Consider the following 16,775-nt stretch of genomic DNA (forward strand, 5'->3'; position numbering starts at 1 on the left):
TCAGAAGAGACTTTAATCTTACTGTATGAATCTTACCCACCACATCTACAGAACTAACAAAATAGCAGTATCAGCAGAGTCAAGAGCATGGAAGCTGAGGAACTAAGAACAGAAGAAATTCTAAGCCTTGTTCAAAGTCTTTTTTTTATTGATTATGCTGATAAAGATAAGGTTATTATTATTATTTTGGGAAAATGACATTCTTGTTAAAGAGACAGAAAGTTGCCTTTTTAAGTAGAGCACTAGGATTTGCAGTCCTAAAACACCCAAAATGGTATGCCTGATGTTTTTAAAGGTTAAAACCAAGGATGAATTCCCCCATGACAAGAAGCATTCAAACTATCTTCACTATATGTCAGAAATCAGAAAAAAAAGGACAAAGGCCTACTTTAAAAGTAATCTCTTGTAAGCCATATCTAACAAGGTCCTTTACATCTTGATACATAAAACCAGTAGTGAACTCTTGAAAAATAAAAACAATACTTAAGCCAACTGAGCAAATTATTTTGTCCCTGTACTACCAACATAAGCATATCACCATACTGATGTCTTTATTGATGTCTATATTTTTATTCTTGAGAGCAAAAATTGAAAGCCCCACACGGAGAACGACCTACATCAACACTTGTTTTATAAATATCCTGACTCAGATTTTCAAAAGAATTAGTGTCGTACCTCCACTTATACTTTCTTGACAGAAGGTACAAAAATTGCCTGACTCTTGCAGAACACAGCTTTGCATGCCTTGAAGGCACCTCTGGTTTCCAAGGGCTCAAGCAAATTTCCTTCCAGCTGTTTTTGGTTGTTATCACAGCCAGCAATTTGCTCTGGCCCCTGTGCTGGTGGTTGCTAGCCTTGTAGCAGAAGTGACAGAAGGGAAGGCATATGCGTCACCTATTGGGTGTCACCTCCTGCCATTCACATTCATGCATCTCAGGAGTTTCAGCTGAACTGAAGCCACTGCAGCGCACACCCCGCTGCCGCTGCTCTTGGGGCAACAGCTCGGATGCAGTGGCAGAGGGGACAGCTGCAGGCAGTGACTCCTTGCAATTAAGCCCACCATGGCACTTCAGCCCTGAGGACTGGGCTCCCCGACACTGAGACACTACAAAAGAGAGTCATGAACTCAGTGAAAACAAATATGCTGGCTGATTCACAGATGGAAAAACTCATCTTTAAGCAGCATTTAACAATACCTGGAAAAAGGCACACAGAGACGTATTAAAATGGCGTAAGATTGTTATTAAACTACACCATGGTTGTTAGGAAACATTCTGGTGTTTATGCTGTATGACTCACACACAAACACTACAGAACACACAAACATTAAGGATATGGAATTCATATGCCATATATACAGAATCTTTTTGAGTACCAAATGTAAAACTCGATTGTTTCTCACAAGCGAATAGAAAAATGGCTTGAAGAGTATTAACCTGAACCTCAGCATTTCCTTAAACACTCCATGAAGTCTAGAGAGTCTTCTACTTGGATTTATGCAGATTTAGACTTTCTTCTTCTGTGTTAAAGCTGCAGCCTTAGGGACAGTGTGTCAATGTTGTACACTGTGCCCTTGATGTAATAAATAGTACTGGGGAATAGCACTGCGCTAATTATCTTTATTCTCTGCTCATAAATTACTTTGTTGATTGATTAATGGCATCCTACACCCTACCACATGTAATTTTGAGGGGACTACATATAAAGTGGCTTCTTTTGGACTTAACGTTTTTGGATGCTATCAAGGGTAGTAGAATGTAAGCCTTCAGATCTCTGGTACTAATAGCATATATTTGACTGATACTGAAAAGCTATTTAGATGAGTTTATGTATCAAGACATCTTGATTTCAAAGAAGAAAACACAACAAAGATTAGACCGTATGGAGGCAGCTTTATGGATTTCATGTTTTGGCAGATACATATGTTTTTGATAAAGCTAAGCGCATGAATCCCAAAAGAGCCTGATACTTAAGTTTCTACTTTTAAAGAGCGCTTACCGATGGCAGAAAACAGACACATGATTAGAAGTATGAGGACACACCAAAGGACATCGGCATTCATCTGTCTTTCAAGCTTACTGCGTTTGTAACGGGGTCCGTTATTATTTAACAAAGCTTTGGTCTCATGCCCTGCAGAAGCAATTACATCAGATGATGTCATATGGATTTTTGTTATTATTTTAAGGAAGCTATAAAAAGGCAGTATGCCTCGTCAGACAGAAAAACAGCTTTTACCTGCATAGATTACTATTCCTGCAACCTCTTCTGTATTTCTAATGGTACATCCACGTAACAAAAGATTTTCTTTGAACAGTCCATCCTTTTTTCCACTTTTATGTACACTGCAGAAAATTTAAAAACAGAACAAAGCACAGCATGTCAAAACATTAAGCTTGTTAAATCATACTACTCTGTAATGTAACAAGCCCAGGAAACATCTTCAAAGTTTAAGAAGTTTTGTCAACCTGATGGTGAAATATTTCCTTGGATCTTCCTCCTGGGAAGATTCTCTGGCAGACTTTGAAAACTGAGAATACCCACCCAAGAATCCCAGACATGCAGCAGCCCAGCTGGAGCAGTACCAGTTGCTGTTGGATATACAGATGTACTGGACAAATGGTCCCTAGAGATATGCAGGCCAAATCTACAGCATGTGTGCAGCCTATCTAATGCTTTGAAAATGCATTGGACTTTCTGTGTATTTGCAAATTGACTGTGCAATCACAGTTAATCCAGTTCAACCTAAGAGCAGCTGTGCAGTGCATATGATTAACCCACTATTCTCATGTTCTCATCAGAGAAATCCCAGAAAGAAATATGGTAAAATTGGGAAAGGACTGTGCTTCAGAAGCAGTGATACTAAGGAACATGTGCCAGGGATAATATGCATCAGTTCAGTGAAAAAGAAAGGAAAAAAATCCCATGTGTTCATCAGTGAGAACAAGAGAAATTCCTTTCAGAAGTGTCTCACTGACTTAGAAAAATGAAATGGCCTGTGCCCTGATGATTCTTGTTGACTAGCACCAAAACACATGAGAAAAATGGAACAATGTAACGTTTACACTACAACTTATTGTCTGCTGCGTATGCACTGACTCAAATATCAGCTGACAGAGAAATACAGAAAACAGCCTTATGAGAATTAACAGTCACCAGGGAAACACTAAACAACCATAAAAACAATTAAAAAATAGTTAGAATGTTTTATTAGGTAAAAAAGACAAACCAAATAATAATTTTAAACCTTTTCTAAATGAATAAAATTTAATTTAATCAACTGCAGTATCCCAATGCCTCAGAGAAGATTAAAGCAAAGTCTGAAATGTTTAAATGTTCTGCCTTCACTTTCAAAGCATCAAAACCTACACAATTCCAAAGTCTAAAAAATGGACTGCAATAAAAAACTAGTAAAAGCCGTGAGTTCAAGAGAAATCCTGGAAAAGCACATGTGCTATACTAAAATTAACATTGTGCTGTTGCAACGTCGAATTTTACGGCTACCTGGATTTGAGCATTTAAAATCCTGTGACCCCCGAAATCTGCAAACTGGCTTAAAATTGTGCCTTTTATAAAAAGGTGGAGTTCTTTTTATTTGCTTCCTATTTTCTAAGCCTTCACACTTGGGTTATATCTTCATGCTTTTCTCTAATTGCCAGAATCTTTTCTTTTTCTAAGTGAGGACCAAAATTCTAACTTTAGCACATGTTTCTAGGATCTCAGGCCTGAAGAATTATATCAAATATCCTGAGATCTGCAAGAAGAAAAGGTTCACATTGGTGAATCCTTTGTACTCTTCCCCAGCCCAGTAGGCCTACTTGCAGATTATGCTGTTACGCTGGTTATGTTATGTAGCCTCTAGTTAACGCTCTTAGTGAGTAGAATATACCCGTAAATAATATATATACACATTCATACATATGTATATATATACAGACACATATACACAGTCCTTTTTAGTTCAGTGTAACATATTATACCCACTCCCTGCTCAAAAATACAAATTAAAAGCATTGGTGTTTCAACAGGTATGCTTAGCTTTTCACTGTAGGGATGGAGAAAAAGTGGTGGGTTTGACAGCTGAGGTAGCTGCAGCAGCGATAACATCTGACTAGAGACCAGAAACAAATGGAGAAGGAAAGAAGTCAGTAACATCAAGTTTGTGATTCTGATACAAAAATGAAGGTTTTTTTTCATCAGGAGAGAACTTCCCCTGCTCAGTCCATCCTCCCTGCCGGCCTCAGATACAAGAACAGAGGTTTTGCTTCTGTCCTCTTCAGCAAACCTCCTTAACCCACTGCCTCACCTTTTGCGAATGGAGCTTGAAAAACTGGGGGCTGCCCAACAGCCCTCTTGCAGTATGCCACTAGGTGTAAGCACTGATTGCCAGCTGGAGAATTACCCAAATTTGGCTGGGCTTAAACTATGGGAAATAATTTCTTAATGATTCCATACTGTAGAAATTGCACTACTACCAGGATTCTGCCATTCCTCTGCTTTTTAAGGCTGAATTCTACATTACCCTTTCTCTCAAATCATGAGGATGTTAGTCTAAATTTCCAATAAAGTCTACAAACGATGGTTGATTCCTGTTAATAAATGGGACTTTTTAAAGATAATATATAATCTACTTAAGAAGTAATTGCTCTGGCTTATGATTTTATAGCCTTCATCAATTCTTTACACTCGACAGTAACAGTGGACTGTGACAGGTATATTGTACATGGCAATCTTTATATACAATTACTTGTGTATGTGTTCTACACAATTATATATTTGTTCTTACTATCTTAGCTTATACGTCTGAACCCGCTCCACAGCAATGGTGCAACATCTGAAGTTAACCTGTAGGTGCCAAGACCCCAATCTACAGCCCTCACCCACAGACTGAGCCTTCCCACCACAACTCATCTTATCCTTACAAGTGTTTGGTACTGCTTTTTACTTTTCCATATCCAAATGAAGTCAATCAACTCACCTGTTGCTCACCAGACCTTTAGAAAACATGGATGAAATAAAAATCTGGGAGAAAGAAGCTGGCAGGGGCTGGAGGAAACTCCTTGTTTCCTTCTTGCCTGCACTCACTCCCAGTGAATCACTAACAGAACATACATACATGGCAATTGAGCACTGATGATAAAAGGAAGAAAAAATTACAGACATAAAGGTCTGGATTAAAAAATAATGAAAACTAGAATTAGATACAACTGCTCACTTTGGTAACAAACCAGCCAAGGCTATAACTTTATGTCCTGGTGGAGAGATGGCTTAGATCCCACTTCCAGCCCTGCAGAGTTATAAACCTTAAGCTTGTTACAGAGGCTGAACAGTCTGTTTTTCCCCTTTCTGGACTCAGGCCAGCATAACTTTGGAGGCAAAGAAGGAAACTTTTCTCTGTCCGTGGCCGGCTGAAGCCACTCAGACGCCTGGAAGGCGAAGGCCAGCCTGCGAGGAAACGCACTGGCGAGTGCAGGTGCAACACTCTTTTTCTCTGCAATTTTTCACATGGATGACACCGCAAATATGTAGTATCTAAACATCTAAAATACACATGGCACCACGAATTAGGAGAAATAGGCAGATGAGATGCAGTTAGCTACTACTTCGCTACAGCACCCTGAATGTGTTCGTGTAGAAATAAGCCTCTTGGTTTAATACAGCAACGCAAAAACAAGTCCGATGGTAGCTCGCTTCAGCATTCTATTATATTTTTCCTTGTTAGGTGTTTGCCAGCACTAAACAACAAGGTGACGTATCAAAACTGTATTCAAATCCCCCCAGGAGAGGTCACTCTCTGGTTTCTCAAGTGTCTTACAAAGCAAACGGTAGAGCTGGCATTACTTTCCAAGGCTTGACACTCCCAAAGAAAATATTCAACAATCTTAAACATAGTCTCAGTGCACATCATCAGTCAGAATCTTCCTGACTCTGAATTCTGATAAGACTTAGTCTAGTTTTTTTTTTTTCCCCCCAGGAGAGGTGGTGTCACTATAGCACATTAAAGAGACATCACTGTATAGATTTATAAATTTTTTTTCTTAAAAAAATTGTAACATGATTTTGTATTAATTTGGTTTTGTTATCTTATGACAAGCTTTGAAATAGAAATACACACATGTATTCACATCATTATTATAATAATTCCTTTCTATACTTATTTTGGTATGATCAGATAAATTTTCTGTTGTTGTCTAATAATAAAATTTTTACTTTCAGAGAAAAGCTGAAAAGCCAGAATGCCAACTACTACTTCTCCTTTTCCCTTGCCTATATACACACAAAAAGCTAGAAACAAGATTTTAAAGCCAATTTTGTTATTTTTGGAAGCTGGCATGGGATTTTTGAATGTTTGCCATGCATACTGTACATAATCTGGCTAGACCCGTACAGGCAGGAGGTATGTTAGGTTTTATTCTATTCTTTTTACACAGAAGGCTTCTTATAGGGGAAATAAAAATGAGGAAATATGCTTGGGATATCTGAGGGTGCAGAAACTGCAAAACAGTATTAAAGCAAGCACCTGAGTAGAAACGGAAGTCGGCCTGTCTGTCTGCACACCCAGACTGTGTTCAGTGCAGATTGTGCCAATATAACTGAAGAAGTCATATACAGTAATGTGCACGCTACACTTTTGCAGATACAGGATAGGGCCAGGCCTGTCTCAATGCATTTTGCAGTATTTTCATGATTTTTTATTATTATGTCTCCTTTTATCCTGGCCTGTCTGTGCTACATTGGCTACCTATAGTGATCACATTTCAGAATAAGTGTCGGGAACAGAATTTTTACATGTTTACAACACACACACACATACAAAAATATATTTTTATTCCCCGAAAGATTTGTCAGCACAGACTTTAGAACCAAAGGAGCTCTTCATATTTCAAACTGAAAAAAACAATCTTAATCAAAACTGGAAACCTACTAAGTGGTCAAAACTTAGAGCAAAATTTGACAGTAATGTCTCAGCACAGCTTTTACATATGGATCTCTTGAAAGTCTACTATTTCACAGCATCCCTATTTAAATATCTCAGTAACATTTCTTTTCAGTTGAGCTACTATCAGCTGGGAGCTATCTGAATTTGTTTCAAGCACTGACTACTGGTAAGATTTTGAACGAGACTTAAGATCTGAGTTTGACATGGCAATGACATGTTTCAATTCAGATGTGCTAATTACTATTCCTCTTGCTAATGTATGATTTGAAATAGACCCATGATTTCATGATACTAATGAAGGAAATCTAAAAAGAGGGGGAAAAAAGCCTTCTCCTGTGATAAATTAGGAGGCTGAGAGTTTATTTGTTGAGGGATTGGTCCCCGCTCTTTACTTCGAATGCCCCATGGTCCTTTAGCTGTAAATCTCTTACAGCATAACTGACGAGACCTGGAAATCACCTGATGCTTTCTTCCAGATTCAAAACTGATGTCTTGGCTTTTTGCTGTGTCAAAATATATTCACATCATTTGTGAAACATTAAAATATAAAGACGATTAAATAGAACCAATATTGAACAACAGTCTTCCAAAAGGTATTACCATGTTTTCTGCTACATAATTCAAATGGTTCTGTAACTTACATGCTACAGACATTTTCCACATGGAGTGCATACGTAAATACATAATGAAAGACAAATTTATGCATATCTTCTACAGTATTCAACCTCTGCTCAATATTTTGGGGACTAAGTTTCACGCACATAAAGTATGCTAGAAAAGCTGCCAAACTTTCCATTTACATATCTGGAAATGTCATTTCTGCAGTAGATCAGGCTCTCTATTAATGTAGACAATTATACACCCTCATGCAGTGATGTCTAATACTAAAATTTTAACTTTAAATGAACTGTAGGGCTTTGTGCTGCTAAATAAAGGAACACATTTTCCCACACTTGATGTAGTTTCAACTACAACTTGATGTAGTTTCAAAAAAGCTATCCTGATTTACACCAATTGACAGTACATCCTACACAATCTGTGACATCTGAGAGTAGTAACTGAGGTGCTAAATAGCATCACTATAAAGAACTCCCCAAGCTTCAGCAATTTACCTGGTGCAATTTCCGCAACTCAATACTGCTTATCACTCCTAATCAATACGGGTAGTAAATCATTGTATTCTAAACAGAATTAGTGTCTGTTTAACTCTCTTCATTAAAATTTAGACAAAAATTAACTATCCTGGGCTCTCACTCTCCATGTGGATACAGACTGTAGAAAAGTAAGTCACGAGCGAGTGCATCTCCTGTCACCCCTGTTGGCATGCCTACACACTACAGTCCCGGCTGTGTTAGAAGCGAAGTGCTTTGCACATACCAAAACATTTGCTTCTGAGCAGGACTGATTGGCCAGAGATGAGCACCCTGTTAAAGCAGTTCTGTTTGTTTAGAATTAAGTCAAGTGGCCATAGCTGATTCTGCGTGGTAATGTGCAAGCACATCATGTGAGCCAATTGTTTTATTTTGTCTGAATGAGAGGAAAGGAATACTGCCATAGCTGGAGAAATAACAGTTTTGCCTTCTGATTTTCCTCAATGACACTTACATTAAAAGAAACACCAAATAGACCCATCTTCATAAAAGCAGTGTACAACAGATTGTGTTTGTTTGTTGGCTCTCTTGGACCTGTTTTCTATTTCCTCCCATTTCCAGATGGGCTTTTTTGATCCATGGAGGGAAGGAAAGGGAGAAGGGTGTCTGTAACTGCACTGCTTCATGCATTCATTTCTGGAGTGTAAACTGATCAAAACTAACAACTAAATCCATCCTAAGGAATGGAAACGTGAGGCTCCCATGTCACCCTGAAGTGAGGATCCTCTAAAAAAGCCTTAAATATGCAGCCCTATTTTGATGTGACGATAATGTAACTTACAGGACACAGCCCAAAACAAACCAGCATTTATTTTATTCCATATTAGAGAAAGGGAATGTATACTGAAGGATATTATATGAAATACTCACATGTAACCTCGAAACCTACTTAAGTCATTGTTTGGCTTCTCGCATTCAATAACACTGGTGAACTTCAAGGGGTCAAATTCTGAGTCCTGGAATAATGAAAGTGTTAATTACTTAGGGTAAAGACTTGCAAATTATAGCAAAATCACTTTCTTTTCTAGCTTTCGTAAAATATTAAAGTCCAGTTTTTTCCAAAGGCAATCAAATGAACGACACTGACCAATGGCACTGAAAATCAAAGGTACCTGGGCACCAAAATTCCTTACATGTCTTCCAAAACCTCCCTTACAAGGATGACTTTTTTGTTATGCAAGTGGAAGAATGTGAGTTTCTAAAAGCATTAGATAAAAGATGCCAAACCCAGAAGTAAAATAAATTTGGTCTGGAGTGGAAAAATGAAATTTATCTGGGAAGGCTCAAAATATTCAATAGTAACACTATACTTCATGTTCAGTGAAGCTACTGAAAATCTAGGACAACATAAGTCAATATACTGCCAATTATGAAAAAGTTAATGAGAGCCTTTGAAATATTAGCAAGACTTCTTAATTGCTTTATGTCAACACAGATAAATTAATCTACTACAGTAAATTACACACACAGAGCAGAATAACTTTTTCCTAATTGACACTTAAAAACCTTCTTGATTCTCTAGCTCATTAGTCTGAAGCTGGTATTTTCGCTGACTATGTATGTTTACCTGTAGTTAGCACCTTTTTGTGTCTGACGAAAAACATCCTATCACAGCATAACTACTTGATTTTGTTAAATAAAAACCAAGGTTCTCCCTTCGTTGCCAGACCAAACAAACTATGCAGTGAAATCGGAGATACCCAGTCCTGGTGCTGCTGAGAAGGCTGTTTGTCTCCATCAGTGAGGACTACTTTAAGAAAACTGCTTTGCACACCATTTCAATGAAAGAACCAATTGTGAATTATCATATCATTAAGTTTGCAACAGTGATAACACCACAAATGTTATGTTTTATAATAGTTTTGCTGAGCAGCTGTAGACCCCAACCACTACTTTTTCAAACACACTGTGGGAATAGCTGACTGAGAATGAGTAACCAAAGGACAGACACAATCTTATTGCCAGCTTCTCTGAAACACACAGGTGTCTGGGTTTTTGATACTGACTGCTCAGAAGAGGTGAAAGAAACTAGATTTTAAATAAGAGATAAAAGAAACTAGGGGATATGTCAGCATCACCATCAACTCCCTCCTTCATTTTTCTACCAGTTACACCTGGAGGAAAGACAGACTTACAGTATATAGGAGACAATTCAAACCACCCACGCCTGACACTTTTGGAAACCTTTCCTGTATTTTCAAGAAACGAGAGATGATAAAAAGAACTGTGAAGATGGGCTGTCACTTAGAGACAGCTACAGCCCACTGGAGGAAAGAATCACTTTTATATGCAGAATTCAGCTTGTAAACAAGGGGGGAAAAAAGGAGTAAAAACAAAGAACAGCTCTGAGCAAAGAAAATTGCTATGCTAAGAATCAGACTCTCCAAATTACGTCAAAGTTGGCAGTCAAGTACCTGAGCCTTAGCAAGAAATTCAGATGATCTTCTCAGCACCAAATACTGTTGGTATTTAAGCTCATTAGATATTTCTCCTGGTCAGCCTTAAATTTCTCTAGGTGACTGAAGTTTGATGCTGGGAATGCTCGGAAGTACCTGGTTCTACAGAGGCACCTAAGACATCATTAGGCTGTAGAATGGGGCAGATACTGTAAAGTCACACGTTCACCCCCTTTGACCCTCGTTTTCCTCAGCTGCTCACTGCAGACAGGCACAGACATCAGCAGTCACAAGGAATTAATCACTGGCTAGAACAGACATCACGAAGCTTTCAGGCCTTGACATCTGAAATCTTTTACCACAGCTCCTAAACTGTACACTCTGCCTGTGTCCTTGCCTCTAGCAGTCAAAGGTTCACGTTACAGAGACACTATACTAGCAGCCAGTGCTACCTGGCAGCTGTCTTTACTTGAGCTTGTTGGAGAAGGTGAAATTCTCCCAAGTCACGCCTAAGCTTGTCATGCTGGGAAAGCCTACGTTGTCTACGTAACACCTGCTCTGCTGCCCCAGAACGTAACCTTTTCCTTCCTTGCCCCGGTATGTTCCTGGGCAGGGGAAAAAAAAAAACCTACAGGAAAAATAATCTACAAACATTGCTCAAGGTGTTTCAATAATAAACTGTCTGTCTGCGTAAGTATTGTGTTAAAGAAGAGTCACCACTGTAGCTTAAATTGCATTTGTAAATTGGAGGGAAAAGACTGGAAAGGGAAACATTTCTTGTCTTTTTATTATAACATACTATATATAATACAGTTAATTTAGCACAAATTTTCATTCAGTGGTCTTAAAAAAAGAAAAGAAAGAAATCTTAACATCTTTGATGAATGACCCTGAGGGAATCCTAGAGACACCTAATAACAAAACCCAACATAATCAAATGCAGGTTTTCTGTGGCTGCTGAACTCAGTAGAGACAGCGTGGTTTCAGTGCTGTACAGACACAGTAACTTCTAGAGCAATTGGAAGTTTGCAGACTGAATTCCCTTTCTGCTAAGAAAGCCTGCCAGCAAAGCCAGCAACTTTACAAATAAGAAGAAAAAAACTACTTAACATCTAGAGCTAAACTATTCACAAAAAAGAAAGATCTTGTCAAGATCAGAGAGGACTAAACCTACCTGACTTCCCCATCACTACCATGCAACATAGTCTTTCTCCCTCCTCTGTTTGTTGGATTCTTTTCATGTATGACTCAGTTTTGGAACTGAAAGTCCTTTATCGTTAAATCTAACCGTCTGTGTATTTGTGTTCTGTTACAATTAGCTTGAAATATGTGATTATGGTCTTTAACCAGATAATATCTGGGAGGGGAGAAAATCCAATTAGAATAGTCGTTTACGTAAGGGAACAAAGCTGCTGAATTCTGATTTATGGCAAAAGCTCTTTGTTTTATTAATAAATCAAATAGCTCCATCTCTTCCCTGTGAAATGGAAGTGTAGATATACACTGCATATTACAGATGATGACACTGTTTTGATGTGAAAATGCCTTTTGGTAAATGAATGAACAAATATGTTAAACACTGCCTGCGTGTGACTGCTTTCAGTGGTTATAAAGAAGCACAAAGTTAACATAAGATTTCACAATGATCAAAGTTTTGTTCCTTTTTATGCTGATACCCACACTTCAGCAGCAAATGAAACATAAACTGTGATAATGTTCTCATGTATTAACAGCTAAGAGAAGCTGCTGCTAGACATAAGTCAAAGCCAAAAGTGTTGCTTTTACAGTGCACAAATCATGATTTGTGCTGTTTTCTGGGTAAAAGTCCATGAAAAAATTAAATTCTCCACCACTACCTTTAATTTTTCTCTTACAGTGTATTTCTGCATCACAGAAAACACGATCAAAATATGCTCAAAAATAGCACTTCCTCAGACAGTGCAGCAGTTATCTGATGTGCCTGATTTTCAGCGTCTTACTTCCCACTTACAGAACTGCTGGGCATTAAAGCTGTCCCAGCCTCAAGAGGGATGAAAAGCTCCATGCCTAGAAAGACTGCAGTCTGAATTGAGGCTCTCTGGTGCCTCATTTCCCTAAAAACTTGACTTATTTGGTGTTCTCACGGCCTCCCAGTGCACATCAACAAGACCAGGTCACTCACAAAAAGCAGCTAGAGGCTAGAGCCATTTTTTTTCTTTTCTGAAGGTATGTAATAGTGTCATATTTATTACACGGTATCTCTGCATGTCTCCCAAACTTGTGCCTTGTTCACTGCTGATTTGAAAAACTGACTTTCTGGTTGATGCAAACTTGAGTGAGCTTCACTGATTGCAAATAAGTTTCAATGGTTTCACAAAACTATTGGATGGCAAAGGCCATGAAATTCCATTCATGTCAGTCAGATTTTTCTGTTAAACAACCTGTTCTCCCTTTGCTACTATGTAAATTTTAATTGCCATCACTAATTCTAAGGATGAGTCCCTGTAAGACATAAGTAAGGCAAAATATCTTGCTTATGCTCAAGGTGGAGTTCTTACTACTAGGTAGGGCTTAATTCAGGGCACAGACTGGTCATTGTTAAGACGTTACAGAAAAACTGTGCTTGAAAGGATACATGAAGGTCAGCTGGATAAATGAGAAATCTAAACGAAGGGCCAGAAATGATTATACCAGTTTCAGTGAGTGCCGACTTTGAAAAAAGCCAATATGAGCACCACATATGTCAAAGTCTAAGCAAAGTCAAGCACATCCAATTACTTTAACAGAAAAAAAGAAACAGCAACCAGAGCTCAAAAGTTTTTACTCCTGCATTAACACTTTACGGCTGCACACAATCATCTTCCCACTTGTGTTCTCTCCCTCCAGGCCAATCAATCTCAGTTCTCTGAGACAGTGAAAGAGCAACAGTATGAGAGATGGATGATATTCAGCAGTCAAGAAATGTAAATTTGGCTTCCATGAAGCTGAAAAGGGAACTGAACCCTTGTTTCCCTACGTTTTGAGCAAACGGGACTAGTGTAAACCTCTCTGCCCACGTTATTCACACTATCTTTTTACTTGCAGGCTCTAAAAAATGAGTACCTTCAGTCTTTTCCAAATGTTAGGTATTGCCCCTGCTTTTTTGACACAGTAAGCACAGATATAAGCATCATTCACATGGGCTCCAATTTGGTTCTCTGCTGGTCTTTCAGACGGATGCTGTTCCTCCTGTTGGGTTTGAATTTCACATCACCATCATGGTATCACAGCAGTGTCACTCTACAACAGGGCTCCCAAGCTGTACTGCCTGCACACTGGCAACAGGATGCAAGTTACTTCAAAGAGTAAAAACACAAAATGTGTCTGGTTGCCATTGCTCTGGAGAATGTAGGGGATGGCTGGATGGTTGGTAAATGCTGTCTGAAAAACTGAATGACCACAGGCCTGCACACAGGGGATGAGAAGGTAAAACTGGTGGCACGCCTTGTCCAGTGCTGCATGGGCTAGCCAAACACCAGGAACCTGTTGCTGTGACCACCACGGCACAACACAATTCTTTTTCTATGGGTAAGTCATAACAAGGTCTTGAAAGATGTGAAACAGAGGTTTCAACCATTTCATCCCATATGGTTTGAGAGTTTCAGAAATACAGAAATGAAGAAATACATCATTTTGTCAACCATGAATGCATAGAAACATTCACGTATAGCCCCATATCGTGGCTGTTATACCCTGCTTTCAGAAGCCTTCAGTGACTAAATGTTATCCACTTCACTGCAGCGGTAAGAGTTCTTTCTTACCGATACAATTTCAAAAACAGGTCTTAAAGGTTTGTGCAGCATGAAATGATGCACAAGATACATTGGAGGAATGACGGCCACTTCTTGCTTAACTCTCCTGCCATATTATGTCATATCAAAATGAAAAAAAGAAAAAAAAAAAGAGGAAAAAAAAGAAGGGATTGAATTAAATTATAAGAAACTGATTTTCCTCAAATACCTGACTTCACATTTTGATTTTGCCAAAACAGCCTTAGTTCACTCCCTTCCTCTGAAAAAATGCTGACTTTTTAGGAATTCATAAGTATTTCTGAAAGGTTGAAACTTGTCAAAAAGACATACAGTGATACTTACATTAGGTATTTTATATACTCAGGGATTCCACAGAATATATTTCATTTCTTCAGGAGTCTTCTTGCTAGGAAAATGTTTAACATCCTATCCATAAATCCTATTTCTTCCAATTTCTTAAAACTTAGGGAAATTCATTCCTACTCTAAATGCAGCAATGGAAAGGGTTGTTTTCCTTACATAAGCAGACTTAGTCAGATTGCAAAAATCTGCTAAATATTGATTCCTTCAAAGCTGAATTTCAAATTAAAGTTAAATTGCAGATGTAAAGCCTTGTGACTAGGCTTTAACAATGCTTTACCTATTAAACCTGATAAAGAGTTCCATTTAAAACAATGAATTAGGTCTGCAATAATTGTGCTGTGTCTCTGGGGGAAGCACAAATGTACACAGGAGAGGAAAACATAATAGAGAGGTGTTTCCTTTAAAATTTTCCTTAAAATAAATCACTGCCCCTTATCTCTCAGGTGACTATTGATGTATCCCCCTCTGAAAAACTTACATCCTAAAAATGCAAAGTGTCGACGGGAAGAAAATGTTACAATGCCCCTTTTACAGAGTGGGAAACACTGTAAACAGATAGACGGAGGAAGGAACTATAGAGATCTGTCACAAAAAAAGGAAACTGAATTTAGCTCTCTCCAACGTGACTTCGGAGCTTCAGCTGTAAGATCATTCTGAATCTCTGCAGTGAAATGCCAACCTTTCTGACTTGGCAACTTCATGAAACTGTCATAGCTCAAGAAGCAAAACATGCTGCTCTGCCAAATGAGTTAGTTTGACAATTACACAGTGTTCAAACAACATACTCCCCTTCATTAAATGCGTGTTGTATGGGTGATTTAATGGCCTGCTAGTGGTATTAATAGTGCATAGTTATTAAAATTTTTTTGTCTATTCATCTGCCCTGCTTTGCCGCAGAAACCAGAGTTTAATGTTCAGTCCTTCCTTCTGGATAGGACAGCATGAGCACACCAGGATGCCCTTGGGTGACAGTGACAGTTACCCGCTTATCACGTTGTGTTTACTGGCTATGCTGGGGATCTTATCCAGGCTTCTCCCTGCAGTACAATTGCTAGATGAGGGCTCTGGGATTTGTTTTGGCGTGTATGTCTGGAGGAAACAAAAGGGGAGAAATGGAGTTATGTGGACAACTCAAAGGAAATATTTAATAGACAAAAGTCTGCCTCAGCCAGAAAAATAGCTTTCCAGTTTAAAAGCTTTTAAGCGCAATAGAACACATCCTCCTAATGCATCAGTCCATCCTATTACTACTTTATACAGCAGTACCCTGTATTTACCATATAAAATTAATCTGACCTTTTATTAATGTGCAGCTGGAATTACATATTGATTTTATGTATCCAAAGCATGCAGACTGTTTATATACTAAAAGAGTGAAATGTTTTAATGTCTAAACTGCATTAGTCTATCTGGCAGAATTTATCTGTGCCACTAAGTCACAAGAAAAGGAAGAAAAAGTTTGATCTATGCTATTTAGGAACTAAACAGATCCAGCCGTACATCAGAATTTAATAGCTTTGTTTTCCACACTGACAACTACTACTATAATTGGATTTTTTCAGTGCTGTTTGTTTAAATGGAACAGAGATGTTCAGTATTCAGAAACACTGGAACAGCGGAGCAAGCCAAATACGTGTTAGGGGGCTGATCTTCCTCTGCCTGACCTAAGTAAAAGTCTTCCCCTTTGTAGAAAACAGTATGTTATAGCGCAATATCCAGCCTGCAGGAAAAGAAATGTGTTGCTTGCAAGGCCTAGGAAGACCTCAATAATTTTATGACAGCCAGTTGAGGAAAGTGCTGTTAGTCAATCACGGGACAGAAGTACCAAAAAAAATGCCAACAATGCTGAAAACACACACATGCAAGTTCTAACATCCCTTGGGATGATGGCCATCCTTAGCAATGCACTGAAAATTACAGTGGTGTGAATGATTCTGTTCATGGACTATAGTAGTGCTGGAGAGTGGTAAGGGAACAGAGTATGTCAAGGCTGAAATATGGACCCAGACCTGGACAATTAAGAAAGCGGAATCTGCCTGTTCCAACAGCCAGCCACTGAAATAAATGAAAGGGTTCATAGTCTGTAAGAACCGACGTCAGCATTAGCTTAGCGCTTCAACTAAACCACAGACAAAGCCTCTCAAGGGCTCGCAAAACT

The 16,775-nt window shown here is 38.6% G+C and overlaps 1 protein-coding gene across 1 annotated transcript in view; it reads right to left on the minus strand.

The window, feature by feature from the left end:
• Positions 1-16,775, minus strand: part of ATP10A (ATPase, class V, type 10A) — a 116,393-nt gene that overhangs the window by 43,537 nt on the left and 56,081 nt on the right. The window contains exons 3-5 of the mRNA XM_009323697.1: positions 8,959-9,044; positions 2,236-2,342; positions 1,999-2,130 (exon numbers count right to left, since the gene is read on the minus strand). Of these exons, the coding sequence (XP_009321972.1) occupies positions 1,999-2,130; positions 2,236-2,342; positions 8,959-9,044 (325 nt within the window). The remainder of the gene's footprint in view (positions 1-1,998; positions 2,131-2,235; positions 2,343-8,958; positions 9,045-16,775) is intronic.

Source organism: Pygoscelis adeliae, unplaced genomic scaffold (assembly GCF_000699105.1).
Source record: "Pygoscelis adeliae isolate BGI_AS28 unplaced genomic scaffold, ASM69910v1 Scaffold50, whole genome shotgun sequence".
Lineage (NCBI taxonomy): Eukaryota > Metazoa > Chordata > Aves > Sphenisciformes > Spheniscidae > Pygoscelis > Pygoscelis adeliae.